The 21,946-nt window shown below is 38.7% G+C and overlaps 2 protein-coding genes across 2 annotated transcripts; one reads left to right on the top strand and one right to left on the bottom strand.

Moving 5' to 3' along the window:
* Positions 1-4,011: 4,011 nt before the first annotated feature.
* On the bottom strand, positions 4,012-6,173 carry LOC137963170 (uncharacterized mitochondrial protein AtMg00820-like). Its single transcript, XM_068810341.1, has 4 exons — positions 5,988-6,173; positions 4,580-4,617; positions 4,248-4,370; positions 4,012-4,138 (listed from the first exon to the last, which is right to left on the bottom strand). The coding sequence occupies exons 1-4, from the start codon at positions 6,171-6,173 to the stop codon at positions 4,012-4,014; spliced, it is 474 nt and encodes a 157-aa protein (XP_068666442.1).
* A 10,261-nt stretch (positions 6,174-16,434) lies between these two features.
* On the top strand, positions 16,435-17,678 carry LOC137963169 (pentatricopeptide repeat-containing protein At2g34400-like). Its single transcript, XM_068810340.1, has 2 exons — positions 16,435-17,170; positions 17,251-17,678. Exons 1-2 carry the CDS (start codon positions 16,435-16,437, stop codon positions 17,676-17,678), a joined length of 1,164 nt encoding a protein of 387 aa, XP_068666441.1.
* The last annotated feature ends 4,268 nt before the right edge of the window (positions 17,679-21,946 follow it).

Raw genomic sequence — 21,946 nt, 5'->3', positions numbered from 1 at the left:
TCCTGCAACTTGCTAGGCAATCTTGCCTAGACCCACAAAGGAATTTTGCAACAACAGCTCAATAGGTACACTAGGCCTAAACCCACCAAGGGATTTTCAGTACCGCTTGCTTTCACAATGATTTATGGTTCACAACAGCTTCTAAGGCCTAATGGTTATTTCCTATTCAACCAAACTGGACCCTCTTAATACAGAAGAGGAGAGGATGGTCTTGCCTTAACAAGGCTTAAGTCAACAATGCAAAGGTTACTTGCTTATAGTTCAAGCTAAATATAGAAATGTCTTAATATAACAGATATTGTAATACAAACATAGTATGGATAGATACACCAATCCTAATTATCTATTTGAGGTAATAGTAGCTCAATCAGTTCCTCAAATGACTAGATTTAAAGTTCAAAAATCAGCGTAAAATTGGATACATTTTGAAAAATGGCTGGGAGGGGGGGGGCACTTAAATGTAGTTCAATCAAATAAAGATTCTACAATCTAAGCGCACAAGTAACATTTTTTTGGAGCTTTAAACTTCAGAAGAGTTTGAACATGTAACTTTTCTTTATCTCTACTTTTTTGTTTCTTATTATGTAAAAGGGGTAGTCTTGTAATTCTTGATATCTAGTGAATGTTACAGATAAAGTTGGAAAAGGGTGTGGGTGGAACGACATACACATGAATCTCTTTTCTCTCTTTCTCACATATTCTCTCTCATTCAATTTGTCCCTACTTCTGTGCACTTTCATCTTCTTCCACATGGCTAAGTAAGAAAGTTCTCAAAGGTATTTCATAGAACTCTAGAATCTAACACGTTCTAAACAACTTTGATGTTTATAAAGTATAAGATCTTATAGTTTAGACTTACTTGACCAAGTGTATTTTATGGATTTTAAAATAGGAGTCACATAAGCACTTTGATTTTTAAAACAAGTAGTGATATTAATAAAACAATTGATCTCAAAGTAAGTGCACTTCAATTCATTATGCTTCATCAAGTATCATGAACTCATTTCAAAATATGTACACCAAAATACTTGGATTTTTGTAACAACCCAATTTTTTAATATAACACAAATGACTCCAAAAATTTTCTTGCTAGAAGAAAAATAAAATATCAAAATCAAGATGCATAAAAACCAGCGAGGATTAAGCTAAGTAAACAATATTTCAAAGTAAAAGCACAAGAAATAAATAGCTTTTTTATGAATAGCATTTAAAATTCCTAAATCCATTTCCAAAAAATCTGTTTCTAAGTATGAGAAATGCTTATGAGTGATTTTTTTGCTTTATGAGTCAAAAGTGGCAAATCTTGGAGTGAAATCAACTCATAAAGACGAGTTCTTGATGTTAAAAAATAGAGTCATAAAACATAGAAAGGGACACTTGTCCTTTTTAAAATCACAATAGAATCTCAAATACATCTCTCAAGAAAAACATAAAATTCTTGCAATAACGTGCTTCTAATATAGATAGCTTATGTACATATTTTGAAGACCTATCTTTCTTTGATTGAAGCTTCATTCTTAATTTGCAAATTTTTTGGAATGGGTTGTTTAAATGATTGTGGATCAGTCGAATGATCTTCACTAGATTCTTGTTGTTCTTCCTCAAAGTGTTTGGTTTCTTTGTGTTGGATTTAGGATCCCATGATAAGGTCCTCGACCAAGAGGGTAAGAGAGAGGAGAAGAAAAGGAGAGGAAGAATGAAGAGAGAACAAAGAGGGACAAGGTCCGGGGGGGAGGAGAGAGAGAGAGAGAGACTTTGAGAGAAAAGTCTATGGACGAATTTGAGAGAGAAAGGGGAGACTTAATGATCTAACCCTTGCCTTGAGCCTCTATTTATAGTTTATGAAGGAAGGTTACAATGACTACAATGGCCTTAGGGATACAATCTCTCAAAAGGAAAAGATATAAGTTGCATATATCATCTTCATTAGTTACAACCTTATGCCCCTTAATCATTAAATTACACATTGTGCCACCTCCTTGATGTGGGAAGGTATTTACTGTAGCCACTTTGAGATGTCTTCCAAAACTCCCCCTCAAGCTGGTGGAGAGAAAACATCATTGATATCTAATTTGCCACATATAGTGGTTAAGATCTTGAGTGTGACTGGTTTTGTAAGAATGTTTGCCACCTGCCCTTGTGATGGAACATGTATAAGATATAAGATTCCAGCCTGAAATGTTTCCCGAATAAAGTGGCAGTCTACCTCAATGTGGTTTATCCTCTCCTGGAAAATAGGATTTGAAGTGATATGAATGACTACCTAGTTGTTGCAATATAATTCCATAGAAGCTCCTATATAGAATCCTGATTTAGTTAGAAAAAATCTGATCCATAGAAGCTCTGTTTGGGCCTTACTTATTTACTCTGCTTCTGCAATTGAGCTTGCAACAAGATTTTACTTTTTGCTTCTCTATGTAACCAGGTTACCTCCAACTAAGGTACAATACCCTGAAGTGGACTTCTTATCATTAGGTGATCCAGTCAATCTACATATGAGAAACCTTCTATGTTGAAATGGCCATGATTCTTATAGAGAAGCTCTTTTTTTTGGAGCTCCTTTGAAATATCTTTGTATCCTCTCCAAGGCTTGACAATGGGTAAGTTGTGGTTTGTCCGTATATTGACTCACCACACTTACTACATATGATATATCTGGTGTGGTCACTGTGAGGTAAATAAACTTTCCCACAAACCTCTAATATTTACCTATATCAACATCTTCGCCAGAGCTTGCACATAGTTTTTCATTAGGATCCATTGGAGTGTCAATAGGTCGACTCCCCATCCATGTGTCCTCGAGTAGGTCCAAGGTATACTGTCTCTAAGATAATATGATCCCATGCTTTGATTGGTATACCTCAATTCCTAGAAAATATTTTAGAAGTCCAAGATCCTTTGTTTAAAATTCTTGGTAAATAGTTTCTTTGACATCTTTGATGTTGTCCTCACTACCAGTTAAGACGATATCATCCACATAAACTACTAGTAATACTTTTCCATTTGAGGTATTTTTTATAAAGGAAAAATGATCTATTGAGCACCGGTTGAATCCATACCGTAACATTGCTTAGCTAAAATTTTGCAAACCAAGCCTGAGAAGACTATTTAAGGCCACTGAAAGACTTTCTCAATTTGCATACCGACTCTCCCTCAACCACAAAACCAAGTGGTTGGTGCATATACATCTCTTCTTTTATGTTCCCATTCAAATTTTTTTTTTTGACATCCAACTGAAATATTGCCCAAATGGAATTAGTAGCCAGAGATTATAAGATGTGTATCAAGCTTAATTTAGAAACTAGAGAAATTTTTTTCCCATAATCCACTCCATTACATTGAGCGTATGTCTTGGAAATGAGTCGGTCTTTGAGGCATGTTGAATTTGTGGAAAGAGAAATACTTTATTGACTTATTATAATCAAATTACATGAACCTCTATTTATAATAGAGGAAGGAAGTAGAGTCCAATTACAATTAAACTACATTTGTCCTAATTATACCCAAACTCTAACACTTAAAAGATAAGTCCTAGCATAATTAAATAACACAATATAAAAAAAAGACTAACATGACTAAAAAACCTTTAAATTGAAACTCTTTTGTGATACCTACTTCCATAATAATTCTGGGTCTGTAAGACTTCTTATGCCACCTCACATGATCATGGTGGGTCTCACCAGCTTGTGTGTTCATGGTGGGTCCATATCTTATGGGCTTTGGCCCATCTTCCAAAACTTCCCCTCAAGCTGGGGGTGACAGAACATCATGAACTCCCAGGTTGCTGCAAAAGATGTATAAGATCGTCTTGTAAAAATGGCAGTCCTCCATATCTTCCAATGCTTCCCCTCACGCTAGTGGTCTCTTCCATGAAGTTGAGGTGGCATAAGATAAGTGAGATTAAAATCACTCCAAGCCGTATGACATTGTCTTTACGCAATACTTAGAAGTGTAACAAAACTCCTGCATGACCGTGTCCCTCCACAGGACAACGACTCTCAAGTGGTAGGATTAATAAATGCCAATAAAGGGGGGTAACAAATATGTAGTAATAAGCTCCTCCATCATAGTGTCCCAACCCGGGAACCGACTCTCATAGGTAGAAATGGATGATAAATGCTTTTCATTCACAAGACGTCTATAAAAGAAGTGATACATGATAAATGACAGTCATTCACAAGATAGCAATAAAAGACGTCATAAGTGGGTAATGTTTATCATTCACGAAACAACAATAAAAGACCCACGGGTATATATATATATATAAAGTCTCAATGGTCTTAAAACACCCAAACATGATGGACTTAACTCCCAACCGAAGCAACACGCGGGAGATTGGCCCAAAGAGGTATGTGAGAGTCAAATAATAGCTGGTAGGAGAAAGGTTGTCAAATAACCAATAGGTAATGGGTAAAGAGGAAGATAGGATGCTGAGGCCATCACTTCTTCAATAATAACATCTCATCCAAAGAGACACAATAGTTGCAGCTGAAATAGGCTGGGCCCATATAACACAAACCAAAATAATAAAAATCATTGTAAAATGACCCATGAAATAATCCAATGCGAGTAGTTACACCAAATATATGTTATCAATACTTCAAAATAATAATCCACCTGGAGAAAAAGAATCGAGTCAAGACAATTAAGATATCACCAATAACTAATACAATTATTATTGCAAGTTAGGATTCTTGGTCTTCAATGTTTTTTTATGTTCTCCCTTTCTTGAATATTTTGATCACATATACTTACCACAACATATGAAATAAAATACCTCTTTCTTGTACTTCTACTTCTCCCCCTCAAGCTGGGAGGTAATGACACTGATCCCAGCTTGAACCAAATAACATAGATGTAGTATGACAGTGATATAGTTGATCAATAATAGCAACTCAAAAATTGATGCAAAACATTCGGCTTAAACTCGGATTTTTCAATGCAACAGGATATCAGCATGACCTTCGATTCTTCCAATGAGAATATATCTTTAAATATAGATCAGATTGGCATGAAAATTTCTCCTTATGAAACTAGACTTAAATAAATTTCAGCCAAGTATAATTTATCTTCATAAAATATACTTATATTGATATATATAATCTGATAGATTTGGGTCTTTGTAATTTGGTTGAACTAAGTACTCTTTCCCCTTTTTCCAACATGACCATTGAATCTTCCAAGATCAATATCTCCATATAAAAAACTCAGATAAAGAATTGGTTTAATAGTTAAGAAAATAGAATTAGAGATATTTCTTTTGATAGTTAATTCTCCATATAAAGTTTCATTCTTGATAGCATTAAATAACTCAGTAGTTGAAGCTTTCTGCTGCTGCTCGAATCTCTTTTGTAATCCGACCTTTGTTGCTTCAAATATCAATTTCTATTTATAGATAACTCTAATTTGAAAAAATAACTTTTACTTGGAAATTAGACTTGAATATCTTTCTATCAATATATAATATGCAATATTAAAAGCTCAGTATAAAGGTAAAAATTCAAAGCAAACAAATGGTATAGGGATTGAAAAGAGAAAAAAAAAAGACAAATACGAACCTAAAAAACTAGAGATAATAGATTAGAAAAGGATATCATTATCTTTGTGGGTTGATTGATTCAATACCATGTTGAATTTATGGAAAAGAGAAATACTTCATTGACTTATTATAATTAGAGTACATGAAACTCTATTTATGATAGAGGAAGGTAATAGAGTCCAATTACAATTAAACTACCTTTGTCCAAATTACACCCAAACTCTAACACTTAAAAAGATAAAGATAAGCCCTAGCATAATGAAATAACTCAATATTAATAGAAGACTGACATGAATAAAAAACCTTTAAACTGAAACTCTTCTATGAGATCTGCTTCCATTATAATTTTGGGTCTGTAAGACTTCTTATTGTGTAAGACTTCTTATGCCACCTCAAGTGATCATGGTGAGTCAATATCTTATAAGCTTGGGCCAATCTTCCAACAAACTTGGATATGTGGGCCTTCCTTGTTCATGTGGACTTGGGCCCATCTTCCAATAGAACAAGCAACATAACCATCTGGAATGTGTTTGATAGTAAAAACCCATTTATAGCCCACTAGTTTCTTTCCAAGAGGAAGGGGAACAAAGACCCAAGTTTGACTTTCATACAAGGCATGCAGTTCTTCTTCCATGGCTACCTTCCATCCTAGATGTCTCCAAGCCTCCTGATAGGGATGCGGAACAAAGTTGAAGAAATAGATGCAAGAAACTAATAGCATGAAGAAAACAATTGATGGTGAGAAACAAAGTTTGATATAGGATGAGAAGTGGATGTTAGAAATTAGACGCCCTAATTCCAAACTATCGAGAGCAACAATAATAATCAAAGAAGAAAAATAAGCAAGCAAAAAAAATACAACAAGATGTACATAGGTTCGCCTCAAGGTGAGACTATGTCTTGTCTTTTGCCACTATAGTAATTCACTATCAAGATGAAATTGTTTACAAGAGAAATTGCACACACTCATAGGTGTTTTTATCTAACCTCTCTCAGGCCACACCACAATACAAGAGGGAAAGATTAGTGGTCCAGATACCGACTCAGTGTAAGGCATTGATTAAGCTCCACAACTTAACAGTGGAGGGCCTACTGCAAGTATGAGGCTCCTTCTGCAGAGCTATGGGCCAAATATCAAATTGTGGGCCAAATACAATAGGAGAAGACTGACTTACCTTAGACGGATCTATAAACTTCACAAGTGTGGTGTTGGCTCAGTCTTCAGGGGGATGAAGTAGATCCACATCAAGTGGCACAACGGGCTTCAAAGTTTCTTGTACTAATGAAAGACCCGGAGGTGCATCTTTTGAGATATAAAAAGATGTGTCCTAAAAAAAGGTGAACTTATTAGAGACAATTAACTTCTAAATATAAGGATTATAATAGACATAACCTTTTTGGGTACGAGAGTAGCCCGAAAAGATACACTTTAGAGACTTAGGCTCAAGCTGACTCTTTGGAGAGGGTGTGATATGAACAAAGCATGTGCAACCAAAGACCTTCAAACAAAGTGAGTATGGGTCTTCATCTGAAAAAAAAATAATGAGTATAGGGATTTATGGCTAAGAACTAAAGAAGGTAGCCTATTAATAAAGAAGTAGGTTGTAAGAGTGGCATGTGGCTAGTAATATTATAGCACCTTCATAGAGTAGAGTAAGCCATGGGCTACCTCAAGAAGTTGCAGTTTTTTCTTTCAGTTACACCATTTTGTTGAGGGGCTTAGGCACAAAATTTGATGAATAATACCACTATCATGACAAAAAGGATTGAAACTCACCTTTTGGCATTATTCACTCAAAGGTGACAAAATATTTAACTTGAGATATGTTTGAGACATTTAAGGGTCCCCATACATCTGAATGAATTAATGAAAGGGAGCAACACCTTTAAGTTTATTTCGAGGAGAATATGTTGTCCTCTGGTGTTTGCTCAATTGATAGACTTAATAATCGAAATTTGATAAAGTTTTTAAAGATGAAAATAAGTGCTGAAACGATGCTACTGATGGATGACCAAACCGGTTGTGTCGTAACCTTGCCTTTGTCCAAGAAGTGGCAATCGCAGTGAGTGGAAGAGAGTTTAAGTAATAAATGCTCCTTTGTTCATGGCCGCCATAATCATGTGCTTAGTTGTGAGATCCTGGAAAACACATGAAGAAGGTGAGAAGGTTATGGAGAAATTAAAACATTTTGTTTACTGGCTAACAAATAAAAACATTTAAGGGAAATTGAGGGACAAATAGGACATAAGTTAGCGAAAGGGATGGTGTAACAGAGGAGGATCCCTTCCCAAGAACTTTAGTTATGGATCCATTAACCATGGTAAAAAAACTTATTTGGTAGACATGGCTATAGGAAATTTAATAGATTCTTAGTACCTATAAGATGCTCGGAGGCCCCTGAGTCGATGATCCAAGATAAAGAGGATGAAGTTGGAGAAATTATACCCAAAGCAGTGGCAGTAGTAGTAGTAGTTGAAGATGCAAAAAAAGATGGAGGGGATACCATCAAAGTTTTTATCCTTTATAAGATATCATAATCATCATCGGTGATAGTCTTCTTTTCTCTTTGTGACTTAGATTGGGTAGCATTATTCTCATTTTGAACCGAGGCTTGGTTGGCAATGACCCAGTTCGGTTTGCCATGAAGCTTCCAATAGGTATCGACCAGATGGTTACTCCACCATAGTGAGTGCAGACACATTTGTCTAACCTTGAAGGACCATAGCCACTTCTACCACCTCTTGCTCGGCCTCCTCTATAATTTCTACCGTGCCCTCGGGTGGTAGAAGATTTACCCCTATTTCCTGACTATATAGCAGATGATACATTAGTTTGAGAGGTGGAGGAAGGATCTTGTATCTGAAGTAATATTTCACTTATGTCATCAAAAGATGAAAATGTGGAGGAGCTAAGGAGTTGGGATTTTTCCACTTCAAGAAATAACTTGATATTTGACAAATAAATAGCAACTGCTAAGGCCTCCCATTTCTTTTCTTGAACCGATATATCAATGGACTAGGTTTGAGAAAATTTCCCACTCATTAATCAGCCCTCTAAACCTAGCCAAGAAATCATGCAAGTTTTCTCCTTATTTAGTAATAAACATGTTATTAAATACATCATATAGTTTCCTCCTTGTTGTCAATTAGGCAACTAATGACAATTGTGTCATTCTTGAGCCATTTAATATAGAAATTATCAACTTCATCTATGGGTGGAGCTGGTTTAGCCAAATGTCCTAAGAGATCTCTAGTTATAAGGAATCTCTTATCCGACTGATCTCAACTTAAGTAATTTGAGAAACTGTTATGGTCCTGGGTCATGGATCTTGTAACATGGCACTAGAAAGGGTAATCTAGAGTTTTGGGGATGAGTTCTGCACTGCTAAAGTCACTATTGGTTTTGGAAAATGGAAAAGAGAAAGAAGAAAAGATAAGAAAATCAGATTCGTAAGGGAATCTAGACCTTTGGGTTAGTTGAGGAGAACTCCAACCCTAGAGCTCATTGAGGAGAACTCCAAATCCCAATTTAGGTTAAAATCAGACTTGTCTTTTCCCATTCCTCTTTCCCCCTTAAGTAGGGTTTGTGCCAACAAGAGTTCAAGAAAAATAATTACAATAATGTCCCTACAACATACTAATTCTTCAATTGAAATAAAAATGAAGTAAAAACAAATTGAAAGAAAAGCAATTAACTGAATAACTAAATGGCTCAGCCGCGGCTCCTCTGAATGACTCAGCTTGCTATTGAGTCCATAACATCACTCCCCTTGGAGAAAGAACTTGTCCTCATGCTCAAAGGTAGGGTAGGCTTGGCGGAATGTCTCCAGATCTTCCCATGTTGTAGATGCTTCATACGTGTTAGCCCACTGGATGAGAACCTCCCACCTATTATGAATTTTTCAGGCTTGCAAAATCATGGCTGGAGAGAGGATAACATGCCCCTCTATCACTGAAGGTAAGAACGGAGGTGGATTGGTACCATTGAATGGTTTGAGGAGTGACACATGAAAGACATTATGAAGCTGAGAGTGTGGTGGAAGCTGAAGCTGGTAAGCCACTTGGCCGATGCCCTGGATAACCGAGAAGGGCCCAAAATTTTTGGGTGATAGCTTGTGGTGGGGGCCAGCAATGGAATGTTGATGGTAGGGTTGGAGGCGGAGCCCCACATAATCACCTGGGTTGTATGTAACATCTTTGTGCCCCTTGTCATAGTATTCCTTCATCTGAGCCTAAGCTTTCTTGAGATGTTGGGTAGCATCTTGGAGTACTTGATCATGGTCCAGCAATGCCTAGTCAAGAGATTCAACTCTGGTGGAGCCAAATATATGAAAAAAACCGTAGAAGATCCCTGCCATAGAGAACCTTGAAAAGGGTAACTTGCAAAGTTGTATGAAAAGATGTATTGTAGCAATATTCTGCCCATGGAAGCCATTCGAACCATCGTTTAGGGCGGTCACCCACAAAGCACAGTAAATACGTTTCCACCATATGGTTAACAACCTCAGGGTGGCCATTGGATTGAGGTTGAAAAGAAGATGAAAATTTGAGTTTGGTACCGCATAATTGGAAAAGCTCTCTCCAAAAATGGCAGGTAAAGACTGCATCATGATCACTCATGATAGACTTCGGAATGCCGTGCAAACAAACAATATTTTCTAAAAACACTTGAGCTACTCTGGAAGCCGTATAACGATGAGCCAATGGAATAAAGTGAGAATACTTTGAAAATTTTTCAACCACCACAAATAGGATGGATTTTCCATAAGTTTTGGGGAGGCCATCAATGAAGTCCATGGAAAGATCAACCCAAACCTGTGTGGGAAGGATTAGTGGTTGAAGGATGCCAACTGGTGATAAATGTTCAGCCTTGTCACATTGGCATACATGACACGAGGTCACGTAATCTACAAGAAAAAATTGGCCCTAATCCAATGCAAGAAAAATCTGCTCTAATTCGATGCAACGTGTTTTGAACACCCTCATGAGTGCTATCATGATAAGTGGATAAAATTACTACAATCAAGGAAAAGGAGTGTTGTAAATAGATACAATTGTCATACATTATAATGTTGTCCTAGATATCCCACTAGGAGTCCATTGTCCTTGCCGTAATCTTATGAGACAATTCTTGGAGTGCTAGAGTAGTCTAATGGTCCTCTTTAATGGAGTTTAACAGGAGAGACTTTGGCTAACTAATCGCATATAATTGGTGTTGTTCGTCCAGACGACGGGATAAGGCAACAACCACCTTATTCTATTTGCCCGACTTATGTTTCATCATAAAGTCAAATCCCATTTATTTTCTATTCTAATGCCGCTATAGAGAAGTAGAGATGCATTGCTCCAGTAAAAATTTTGAGGTTGTAATGATCAGTGCGGATGAGGAAGGTGTGTCCCCGCAAGTATGGCCACCAATGTTGAACAGCCTTGGCCAAACCAATTAGCTCTCATTAACAAGCGGGTAACTTCTGGTGATGTGCCACTAATTTGCGGCCAATTATGCAATGGGATGCTGAGTTTGTCGTAGAATTGCCCCAATACCTCCGTCGGAAGCGTCACTCTCAACCAAAAATAAGGCCTCAAAGTCTTGCAATTGCAGGACTGGGTGGAAGCTCAAGCTTATTTGAGTGCATTGAAAGAGTCTATAGCCGCATCGCTCCAATTGAAGGCATTGCATTTGAGAAGACTGGTCAAGGGAATGGCCAGCGTTCCATAAATTTTTTATGAACTTCCGATAATATCCCACTAACCCCAAAAATCCTCTTATGGCTGAAATGTTGTGCGGTTGTGGCCAATTGGTGACTACTGTAATTTTTTCTAGGTCCACTGTTACACCCTTTACTGAGATTATGTGGCCAAGAACTTGGGGTACCCCAAATGAATATTTAGAGCATTTCAAGTAGAGGTGATGTGCTCGGAGAAGTTGGAAAACAAGTTGTAAGTCTTCCAAATGCTTGTCCCTTGATATGTTGTAAATCAAAATATCACCAAAGAAGACTAACACAAACTTTTGGAGGTAGCCATGGAACACCTCATTCATCAAAGCTTGAAATGTGGAAGGTGCATTGGATAACCCGAGTGGCATCACCACGAACTCAAAATGTCCTTGGTGAGTATGAATGCAGTTTTCTCAATATCGGAAGGATGCATTCTAACTTGATGATAACCCGATCATAAATCTAACTTGGTAAAAATTTTAAAATCATGCAATTCATCCAATAACTTATCCACTACTTGTATGGGAAACTTGTCTTTAACTATTTTTACTTTTAGCTCCTTGTAGTCCACACAAAATCTCCATGTGCCATCATGTTTCTTAACTAGAAGGACTGGTGAAGAGAATGGGGAACAATTGTTGCAAATAAGGCCCTATTCCAGCAAGGCTTGGCTCTGCCATTCTATTTCATCTTTCTGGAGGTGTGGATACCTATATGGTCTAATAACCACCACATCTGATCCAGTGCCTCAATGGAGGCAGCCCTGAAAGCTCCTGAAACAAGTCTATGAACTCTTCCAGTCACTTTTCTAACGTGCTGTCTGATGGTTCCTATTTGTGTAGTAGGTGGATATGATGTGCCACTTCAGCTTGACTGCCCTTTAGCATTACTTGGCTTCCTTCCGACACAAAACTCATTGTTATAACAGAGAAATCCCACAAAATTGGGCCCAAGGTTTGCAACCATTTGATTCCAAGTACCATATCAAATCCAGCTAATAGTATGACAAAAAATTCACTGGTAAAATGAGTGTTACCAATTGAAAACTTTACTGCCTTGTAGACCCCATAGCTAGGGATTTTCTCACCATTGGGAACTAAAACCATGGCAATTGGGTGAGGCTGGATCCCAAGTTGAAGATGTTTAGCAGCTGTTTAGCATAAGAAATTGTGGGTACTTCCAGAGTCCACTAACCCCACAAGTTCCTTGTCTAGAACCCTTGCCCGTACTTGCATACTTTTGGCTGACTTCTGTCTAGTAATTATTGCATTCAAAGAAATTTCTGGTTCGTCCTCCTCTTGAGGACCTTCATTCGGTTCTTCTTATCCCAATGCATCTAACTCCGACCAGAACAATCTTTTACATTGGTTGCCTGCTCTGTAAGGTTCATTACAGTTATAACATAGGTTTTTTGCCCTGCGGTCAGCCATTTCTAAACCAGATAATTTTTTTATATATTTCAATGGTGGTTCGTCCTTTTATCTGCTGCCATAGTATTAGTCAGTGTATTTTTGGGTGGCTGCATTGTTGGCAAGGTCACCTAAGGTGAGTAGTTCCTCCTCCTTGTCAACCAGTCATCCAACTTTGAACTTTCTGTCATGCATCCAGTGCTTGAGCTAAATCCATTGCTCATGCCAAATCAGCAGGTGCATGGAGTTCCACCTCTAACTTCAAAGACTCATTAAGGCCTGCTGTAAACAAATTTACCTGCTGGTTGACTCTAACCTTCCTGCTTGCTTGAGCCAATTTTTCTTGGAATTGTTTATGATAATGGTCCATGGATCCGGTTTGTCTTAATAGGACCAAATCCCCCAACGGGTTGCTGTGTGTTGGAGGGCTCAATCTTATAGTACATAACTCTTTAAATTCCTCCCAATCTAGCACCAATCTCTCAGATTCTACTTGATGAAACCATAACTGCACTTCAACAAGCATGTGGAAGGTGGCCAGTCCCACCTTATCAAATTCAGGTGTCCCTTGATTAAAAAAAAATTCTCACATCTATGCAAGCGAATTAAGGGGTTGTCTAGTCCAGTAAAAGTGGGAAAATCCAATTTTGTATACCTGGGTATTGTACCTCCACCCTGTTGTGCATGGACACCAATGCGCCTTGCATGCTTCTCCCCCCTTCTACTGTGCGAGTTGTCCTCCCCCCTTGGGTCTGGGGTTGGGTTTCTTGCAGCCAAAAGATCTGAAACCATACCTGAGAGTATCTCCATTTGTAGGATAATACTTGGAATTTGTTCTAGTTGTTGGCCGAAATTTGTCATTCTCACCTCTTGTTCGGCCTTTGCGTCCTGCATCTCTCTCACCATGGCTCTCAACTCTTCATTGCTGGACATATCACCCAAGTTACCCTGCTCTAATAACAAGTTGTTATGGTCCCGGGTCATGGATCTTGTAACACGACACTAGAAAGGGTAATCCAGAGTTTTGGGGACGGGTTCAGCACGGCTAAGGTCACTCTTGGTTTTGGAAAATGGAAAAGAGAAGAAAGTAAAATTCAAAAGGGAACTTGGATATTTGAGTTCGCTGAGGATAACTCCAACCCTAGAGCTCATTGAGGAGAACTCTAGATCCCTATTTAGGCTAAAATCAGAATTGTCTTTTCCCATTCCTCATTCCCCCCTAAGTAGGTTTGGCGCCAACAAGAGTTCAAGAGAAAGAATTAAAATAATTCCCTTATGGCATAATAACTCTTCAATTGAAATAAAAATGAAGTAAAAGCAAATTGAAAAATGCAATTAACTGAATAACTAATTGACTCTGCCACGACACCTCTGAATGACTCGGCCTACTATTGAGTCCATAACAGAACACTTAAGTTTGAAACATAGGAGGGGTAATTTTTCTTGTATGTGAGCTTAGTAAATTTTTCCAATAGGGATTCTAGAATGGTATAACCTTACCTCACTTGGTATTTCTTGTTGAAGGCCTCCAATGAAGCTACCAACTTGAGCCAATGGACTCAGTTGACTATGCATTCAAACTTTGTTTGGTACTCTTTGATGGAGCCACTTTGCTTGAGCTTTATGAGAAGAGAATCAAAATATCGATATTGGTTGGCCCAAATCATATGCATAGATCTTGTACAAACACATGCCAAGTGATAAGAGGGCTGGTGTGGTTGTTCTCTTGGAACCAACACACATATCTCCTTCTAGATGGAAACAAGCTAGAAGAATTTTTTGGTTTTCATCAGTTTATTGATGTTGATTTTTAGGACTCCATAGATTTAGCTCATGGAGAAAAGGAGAGATGACATATTGGAGAAAACATGAGGAAGAAGAGGTTATGGACTTGTATCCTAACCCTTCCCTTGAAGCTCAACTTATAGATTAATAATCCCACAATATTATAATTATGCCCCTGGTACTTAAACTAATTATATCAGTGACATCTCTATGAGATGACTCTTTATTTACCATCATTGTATGGGCTTGTGGGCCTTCTCCTTGGTCTACAGGCCTTGAGCCCATCTTCCACATCTCTTGGATGTGTGGGCCTTCCTTGGACATGTGGGTTTGGGCCCATCTTCCAACACTCCCCCTCATGTTGGGGCTGATAGAACATAATGAAAGCCCAACTTGCTGCAAATGTTGTATGGGATCTTCTGTATAAAATGGAAGTCCACCATATTTTCCAACACTCCCCCTCAAGCTAGTGGTTTCTTCCAAGAGGTCCAACTGTCATAATATAAGTGAGAGTAAAATCTGTTATGGATTCAATAGTAGCTTGAGTCATTCAGAGGCGACATGATTGTGTCAATTACTTTGGCTGAGTCAGTTAGTCATTAAGTTACTTAGTTATTAAGTTAAGTCATTAAGTTTATTTACTTTTCAAGTTGAATGTCTAGGAGGGGCATATCTATAATTTTGTACTCTTGAATTGTACTTAAGGGGTGAAAGGAATGGGAAAGGGAAGTCTTGATTTTAGGTTAAACAAAGGATTTTTGAGTTCTCCTAAATGAGCCCCGTGGTGTGCGTTCTCCTCAACGAACCTAGGGCCTCAAGCTTCCCTTCGACTTGATTTTCTTTGTCTTTCATCTTCTCCCCCTGTGAATCATCGTGTGAGATCCGGAACCGTAACAACTTGGTATAAGAGCTTGAACATGGGTGATTCGTCCAAGAGTTACAAGCTTCGAAGCAAAATCCAGAGAGGTGCGATTTGCAGCAATGAGGGTAGAAAATGCAGCAATGTGGGCAAAAAGTGAGGAACGAATGAAAAGACACGACCAAAAAATCAATGGGATGTGGGGTATGATGTTTGGAAGAAATCCACCCCTAGATTGAAGGGTGGAAGACTTGAGATTGGCCAAAATTGAGAAGCATCGCTATAAGGCCTTAGAGGGGAAGGTCACCGCTTCGGAAGATGAACAGTTGCTGCCCATCATTCGACCTCAAATCGCATCAGAACAGCCAAATTTTGGTTCGACCTCAAATCTCCCCTGTTCAAGGCAACCTAAACTTCTCCCAGAATTGAAGACAGAAAATTTCCGAGCGGAGAAGCCCCATGTTGCAGTTGTTTGCCTTTGGCAACAGATCAGGCTCTACTTCATCAGGGGGCATAAAAATCTTGAGATTTTGATTTTGGAGTGGAAATAGTTGCTTTGGTGGAAAATGATAAGTCTAGACTAGTTGGTTTCGATCTGAAATTGTGACCATCGAGTTGCAGCCTCTCACTCTCACTCTCGCTCTCCAAGTTGGAAACCAACTTGACTGAATTTTGTGGCAAGTTTCAAAACCGATTTTCTCCAAATTTTGTCTTGTCCATTCTCAAGTCCCTAGACTTTGTAAGAAAAAACTCTACAATGGTGTTGAGGTTGTTCAGTTGGGCTGAGAACCAGAAAGGTTACTCGCATAAGCTTGAACGTTATGTGTTGCTTGCTGATATATTGGCTTCCACTGGTGATTTGGAAGGAGTTCAGGCTCTAGTGTTAAAAATTTGCGATGGGGATTTTTTGGGTCACGTGTATTCAGCCTGCGGAGAAGTAGCGTCCACTAGGACACTTATTCGTTGAAATTCTTCGACCAGGTGGGGGTTGTGGGAATGCTATTTTGGATGATTATGAAATGTGTGGAGATGTGTTTGTGGTTACTTCTTTGATGCATATGTATTCCAAGTTCGGGGATATTCCTGGTGCTTACCAAACAATTGATGAAATGCCCTTTCGAGATGTGGGTACTTTGGCACACCATGAGAGCTGGATTCTGCAGAAAAGATGTGATGTCATGGAACACTATCCTCAATGGTTTTGCAAAGAATGGGCTTGCTGATGGGGCAATTAAGCTTTTCCATGTTTTGGGTAAGTCTGAAGGCATACTAGTAGTTCAGGGTACTATTATAAGCCTTCTCCCTGCTTTATCCCATTTAGGATCTATGCGACAAGGAATGGTAATTCCTGGAAGAACTATATGGACTGGTTTGTTATATGAGGTGTTTGTTGTAACATGTCTTATTTACATGGATGCCAAATGTGGAGAAATCAAGATTGTTCATTATGTACTTGATAGAATGGACCAAAAAGTTTTACTAGCATGGAATGCACTCACTAATGGTCACTGGAAATTGGGGGATCCTTGGGCAATAGTTTACGCAAAGAAAAGATATGCTACACTGGAAGAACTGGGGTGGACAGAAGTAATTACGAATCAATTGAATCCTATTTGGATTTCAAAAATCGGATTTGTGTGTCAATTTGAAACTGCCCAACCACTGGTATGTAGGGTGTATGATGTTGGTAACCAGTTTCATGACATGCTTGTCAAGGTACTTCAGGTGGATGATACTAGAAGAGTTTTTTACCAAATCTCACAGAGAAATTTAAATTGTTGGAATACAATGATGTTCGGACACTGTATTCATGGATATCTTGCGGCAATGGTGGGACAAAGTTCCAATAACGAAATGGGTGCCAAGGCAACATCAAAGAAAATGTGTTGACCAAGGAAATTACCTTTATTGGACTGTTCTATGCTTATATTCATGCAGGATTAATATCAGAGGGCCACAAGTGTTTTAATGAAATGTTGACTATATCTGACATCAGTCCCAAGTTCGCACACTTTTGGTGCATGGCTAATCTTGACCCACATGCTACTACACAAAGTGAGGATAGTTGTAAATTTGGAGGTCTCATTTTCATTTTGGATGGAGCACATAGTCCAACAAGCATGGAAGTGTGTGAAAAATGGTTTTCCCAAGCAGTGCAAGACGACATCAACCAACTTTCTGTAGACAAGCAACATCATAATATTCCCAACATCAAACAAGAAGAGGAACAAAATCTCCCAACAAATGCCACAGATGACACGACTGGCCCAGGGGAGGACATGGAGACACTCCACCAAGCTTACCCTATCTTCGAACTTGAGAACAAGCTCTTTCTTCAAGGGGGAGTAATGCTATGGACTCAATAGCAAGCCGAGTCATTCAGAGGTGACGTGGCTGAGTCTATTACTTAGTCGTTAAATTACTTAGTTGTTAAGTTATTTAGTTATTAAGTTAAGTCATTAAGTTTATTTACTTTTCAAGTTGAGTGGCAGAGAGGGGCATATTTTTAATTTTGTACTCTTGAACCCTACTTAAGGGTTGAAAAGAATGGAAAAGAGAAGTCTTGATTTTAGGTTAAAGAAAGGATTTTTGAGTTCTCCTAAATGAGCTAAGGGATGTGTGTTCAGGTCAACAAACCTCGGGTCTCAAGTTTCCCTTCGGCTTGATTTTCTTCGTCCTTCATCTTCTCCCACTGTGAATCACCATGTGAGATTTGGGACTGTAACAAAATCACTCCTAGCTATTAGACATCGCTCCATACTCGAGTCAAATAACTCATGCAGGATGTTGGGCACACTCCTATCTTTTGTAGGTAGTGGGTCTATAAGCATTCCTTTGAAGTGTAATTAAACTCCTCAATCACTGTATCCCTCCACAAAACACCGACTCTCAAATGGTAGGAATAAAAAATACCAATTAAGGAGGGGTAAAGAGTAATCACCCAGAAGATAATATTCTGGGGCCACCTTGTGCTTTTTTTTTTCATCGGAATAACCAATGCTGACAAAAATCATCAAGTGAGAAGTCCTTCAATAATAATGTCTCAGCCAAAGAGACATATTAACAACAAATGAAATGGGCTTGGGCCCAATAACACGTACCAAATAATAAAAATCCTTAAAAAATTATCCTTAAAATAATTTGTTGCGATTTTGTGCACAAAATAATATACTGACCAAGGAATAAGCTGCCAATACTTTAAAATAATAATCCAGCCAGAGACAAGGAACCAAGTTGAGCCGAGTCAAATATCAGACCAATATTACTGAGTCGCAAGAGAAATCAATAGAGAACTCATGACCCGAACACATATAACATAGGAAAATAAACAAGAGGGCATAGTCGGCTTGACCTAGACCAAGTTGACCCAACCCACTGAGTTAACCCAAGCGGAATAGAATGAGTCTGGCGCTCGCCCGTTGGGTTTACCATGTGGAACAGAACAAACCCGGTTCGGTCACTCGGCAGAATAAAATCTCTACAGCACCTTATTGATTTTTAGGAATCCATGGATTTAGCACATGGAGAAAAAGAGAGATGACAAATTGGGAGAAACTAGGAGGAATAAAGAGGTTATGGACTTGTGTCCTAACCCTTCCCTTGAAGCTCAATTTATAGATTAGTGAAACTATGGTATTACAATTATGCCCCTAAAACTTAACCTAATTACATCAATGCCATCTCTATGACATGACTCTTTATTTACCATCTTGACATCACTATATGGGCCTATGGACCTTCTCCTTGGTCTAAGAGCCTTGAGCTCGTCTTCCACATCTCTTGGATGGGTGGGACTTCCTTGGTCTTATGGGCTTGAGCCCATCTTCTAACACACTTGGATGTGTGCGCCTTCCTTGGTTGTGTGGGCTTGGGCCCATCTTCCAACTCTCCCCCTCAAGCTGGGGGTGAGAGAACAACATGAACGCCTAGCTTGCTACAAATGGCGTATAGGATCTTCTCGTATAAAATGGTAGTTCACCATATCTTCCAACACTCCCCCTCAAGCCGGTGGTCTCTTCCAATTGGCCCAATTGGCATAATATAAGTGAGAGTAAAATCACTCCTAGCCGTAAGACATCGCTCCATACTCCAGTCAAATAACTCATGTTGGATGTTGGGCAAACTCCTATCTTCTGTAGGTAGTGGGTCTCTAGGAATTGCTTAGAAGTGTAATCAAACTCCTCCATCATCGTGTCCCTCCATAGGCAAGAGTAATAAATACCAATTAAGGAGTGTAATAGGTAATCACCTAAAAGATAATATTTTGGGGCCACCATATGCTTTCTACTTCATCAAATAACCAATGCTGACAACAATCAGCAACTAACAAGTCTTTCAATAATAATGTCTCAGCCAAAGAGACACAATAGTAGCAAATGAAATGGGCATGGGCCCAATAACACGTACCAAATAATGAAAATTCAAGGACCCATAAAATAATCCACTCAGAGATCATTAGAAGATTGTACACCAATAATATGTTGACCAAGGAATTAGTTGTCAATTAATTCTACATAATATCATGTTGGAGCCAAGGGACCATGTCAAGCTGAGTTAAGTAGTAGACCAATGTAGTTGAGTCACAAAAGAAATAGGTATAAAACTCAGGACCCGGACCTGTATAACCGAGGTAGGAAAACAAGTGGGCTGAGTCAGGTTGATCTGAATTGAGTTGATTCAGTCTGAGTTGACCCAACCCACTAGGTTAACCCGAGCGGCACGCAATGAGTCTCAGGTCGGTGGGTTGACCCGACAAGGTCTAGTCTGAGTTGGGCTCGAAGCTGAATCAGTGTTGGGATGAAAACAAGTTTCCTAACTTAATAAACATTTAATTTTTCAAGAAGTCATCATCCCTGAACATCACAATGGATCAGTCATCTTCCATAAATATCTTGGAAAATCTTCAAGCCGTGATTGAAGATCGGCATATCAAATGGTGAGACAGCTACAAGACTTGCTGGTGAAATCAATCTGGCTATCATCTTCGTCCTCCCAAAATGGCAATCTAGCTGGGGCAGGAAAGGCTAGCAGAAAAAACTCTATCTTTAGAAGTTACTTAAATAGTAGAGGACCAACAAGGAGATTCTGAAATAATTAGAGTTGTCATCCAAAAATGGCAACACAAAGGGATATAGTCACGAGACATTCCAAAAAATAGATATAACAACAACAACTAATGAGTCTCTGTAAATGGCAATGGACCTGACTCAAGGAGATGAGCCAAGGAATTTTCCAAAAAAGGAAATAGTAGCAAGAGCAAATGTATTCTTGGCATAAACCTCTTTCTGCGATAGAGAAAAATAATCTAGTGAAGAATAGCCATTCAGCTGCAAACTAGTGTCGTCGTGATACGATGACAAAGGCAATGGCTATAGGAGGAAAGCATGCAACCAGACAACAACTAGAAGAGTAGAATAGTATCTGCTATTCACCAGCTCCATCACAGGCGCTTGAATCGCAGTTGTTGTGGATGTTGTGGCACACCTCTGCTTCTACTTATCGGAGGCAAAGCTTTCTACTTTCTCCTTTTCTGAGCCGGTTACTCTAGTTTAGATGAGTTGACAAGAGTGGTAGAAAATGCATGTGGACGTGGATTGGATGGGGATGGAGAGAATGGCGATTTTTTTTCAAGTAGAATCAGTGCCCGAGACCAAAGTTGTATAGCACTTGCACCTCCTTCCCTGCCTTCTTCATCGCCTCCTCGCACTCCATTCCCCCGTCGTAGATCAGATCTTGCTCGTCGATAGAGACCAAAGGTGTAATACTAATACCATATACGACTCTGATATAAAGACCACAATAAAAGTTTTTTTAGTCTTCTCGGCATCACAAATATCTCTTCATTTTTTGACATTGGTACTACTCTTTTTAGTAATAAAACTATCACTATATGGCTAGCCACTGATGACTGAATTGGAGACAAGTGATGTTAGAAGGCAAAGGATTCAACACTCAGATGGTGGAGACTCTCCTCTCAAGAATGTTGCAAAGAAAGCCAAAGAGATAAAATAATCATAGAGCTGAAGGAGATGACATAAAAAGAACTATAAACAATGAAATTATTTACAAGAAAAATTACACACACTAACATGTGGTTTTTCTCTATCCTCTCTTGAACACAACTGATGCACATCGGATGATAAAATCCTAATAACAACACCCCAAATATAAAGAGGAAACATGGGCAATAGCGATACAAGAGTTAAATTATCAAACTACCCTTAATGAAATAGTAGTTAATATATCGTGGACTGGGAGGGGGGCTTCCTGCCCCCCTTCCAACCCCCAGGACGATCTTACTGCTATGGTCAATCCGCATACCGACTCAGCATAGGGCATTCATAACAATCTTCATCATTCTCGTTGTGATTTTCTCCAATGCCACGTTATGAGTGGCATTCTTCGATAGTGTCAACTAGATCACTCCCAAATCCTATCATCTTTCATGCCTTCTGGTTTCATATCTAAAAGTGGTGAGTGCATCTTTTTACTATACAGATAATCTTCAATCTGCATTGTCTAGAATGAAAAATTCATACCATCAAACTTGTTGATTCCAAGTGTTGATCCTTCTCCGCTAGTCATTGCTCTCAATCCCGAACAAAACTCTTATACCACTTGTTAGGAATTAGAC

This window comes from Aristolochia californica, unplaced genomic scaffold (genome assembly GCF_029961685.1).
Source record: "Aristolochia californica isolate CCGP_79_NKW_82.1479 unplaced genomic scaffold, dmAriCali1.0.hap1 SCAF_4, whole genome shotgun sequence".
In the NCBI taxonomy this organism is placed as follows: domain Eukaryota; kingdom Viridiplantae; phylum Streptophyta; class Magnoliopsida; order Piperales; family Aristolochiaceae; genus Aristolochia; species Aristolochia californica.
Note: the sequence above shows the minus strand (reverse complement) of the source record. Positions and strands in the feature narration are given on the sequence as shown.

Coding starts and splice junctions, on each gene's coding strand:
- LOC137963169 (XM_068810340.1), top strand. CDS start 16,435: ATGTGGGTACTTTGGCACACCATGAGAGCTGGATTCTGCAGAAAAGAT. Junction 17,171..17,250: donor AAGTTCCAATAACGAAATGG/GTGCCAAGGCAA, acceptor ATATTCATGCAG/GATTAATATCAGAGGGCCAC.
- LOC137963170 (XM_068810341.1), bottom strand. CDS start 6,173: ATGGAAGAAGAACTGCATGCCTTGTATGAAAGTCAAACTTGGGTCTTT. Junction 4,371..4,579: donor GTATTGATAACATATATTTG/GTGTAACTACTC, acceptor TTCTCCTACCAG/CTATTATTTGACTCTCACAT. Junction 4,139..4,247: donor TTATATATATATATATACCC/GTGGGTCTTTTA, acceptor CTTCTTTTATAG/ACGTCTTGTGAATGAAAAGC.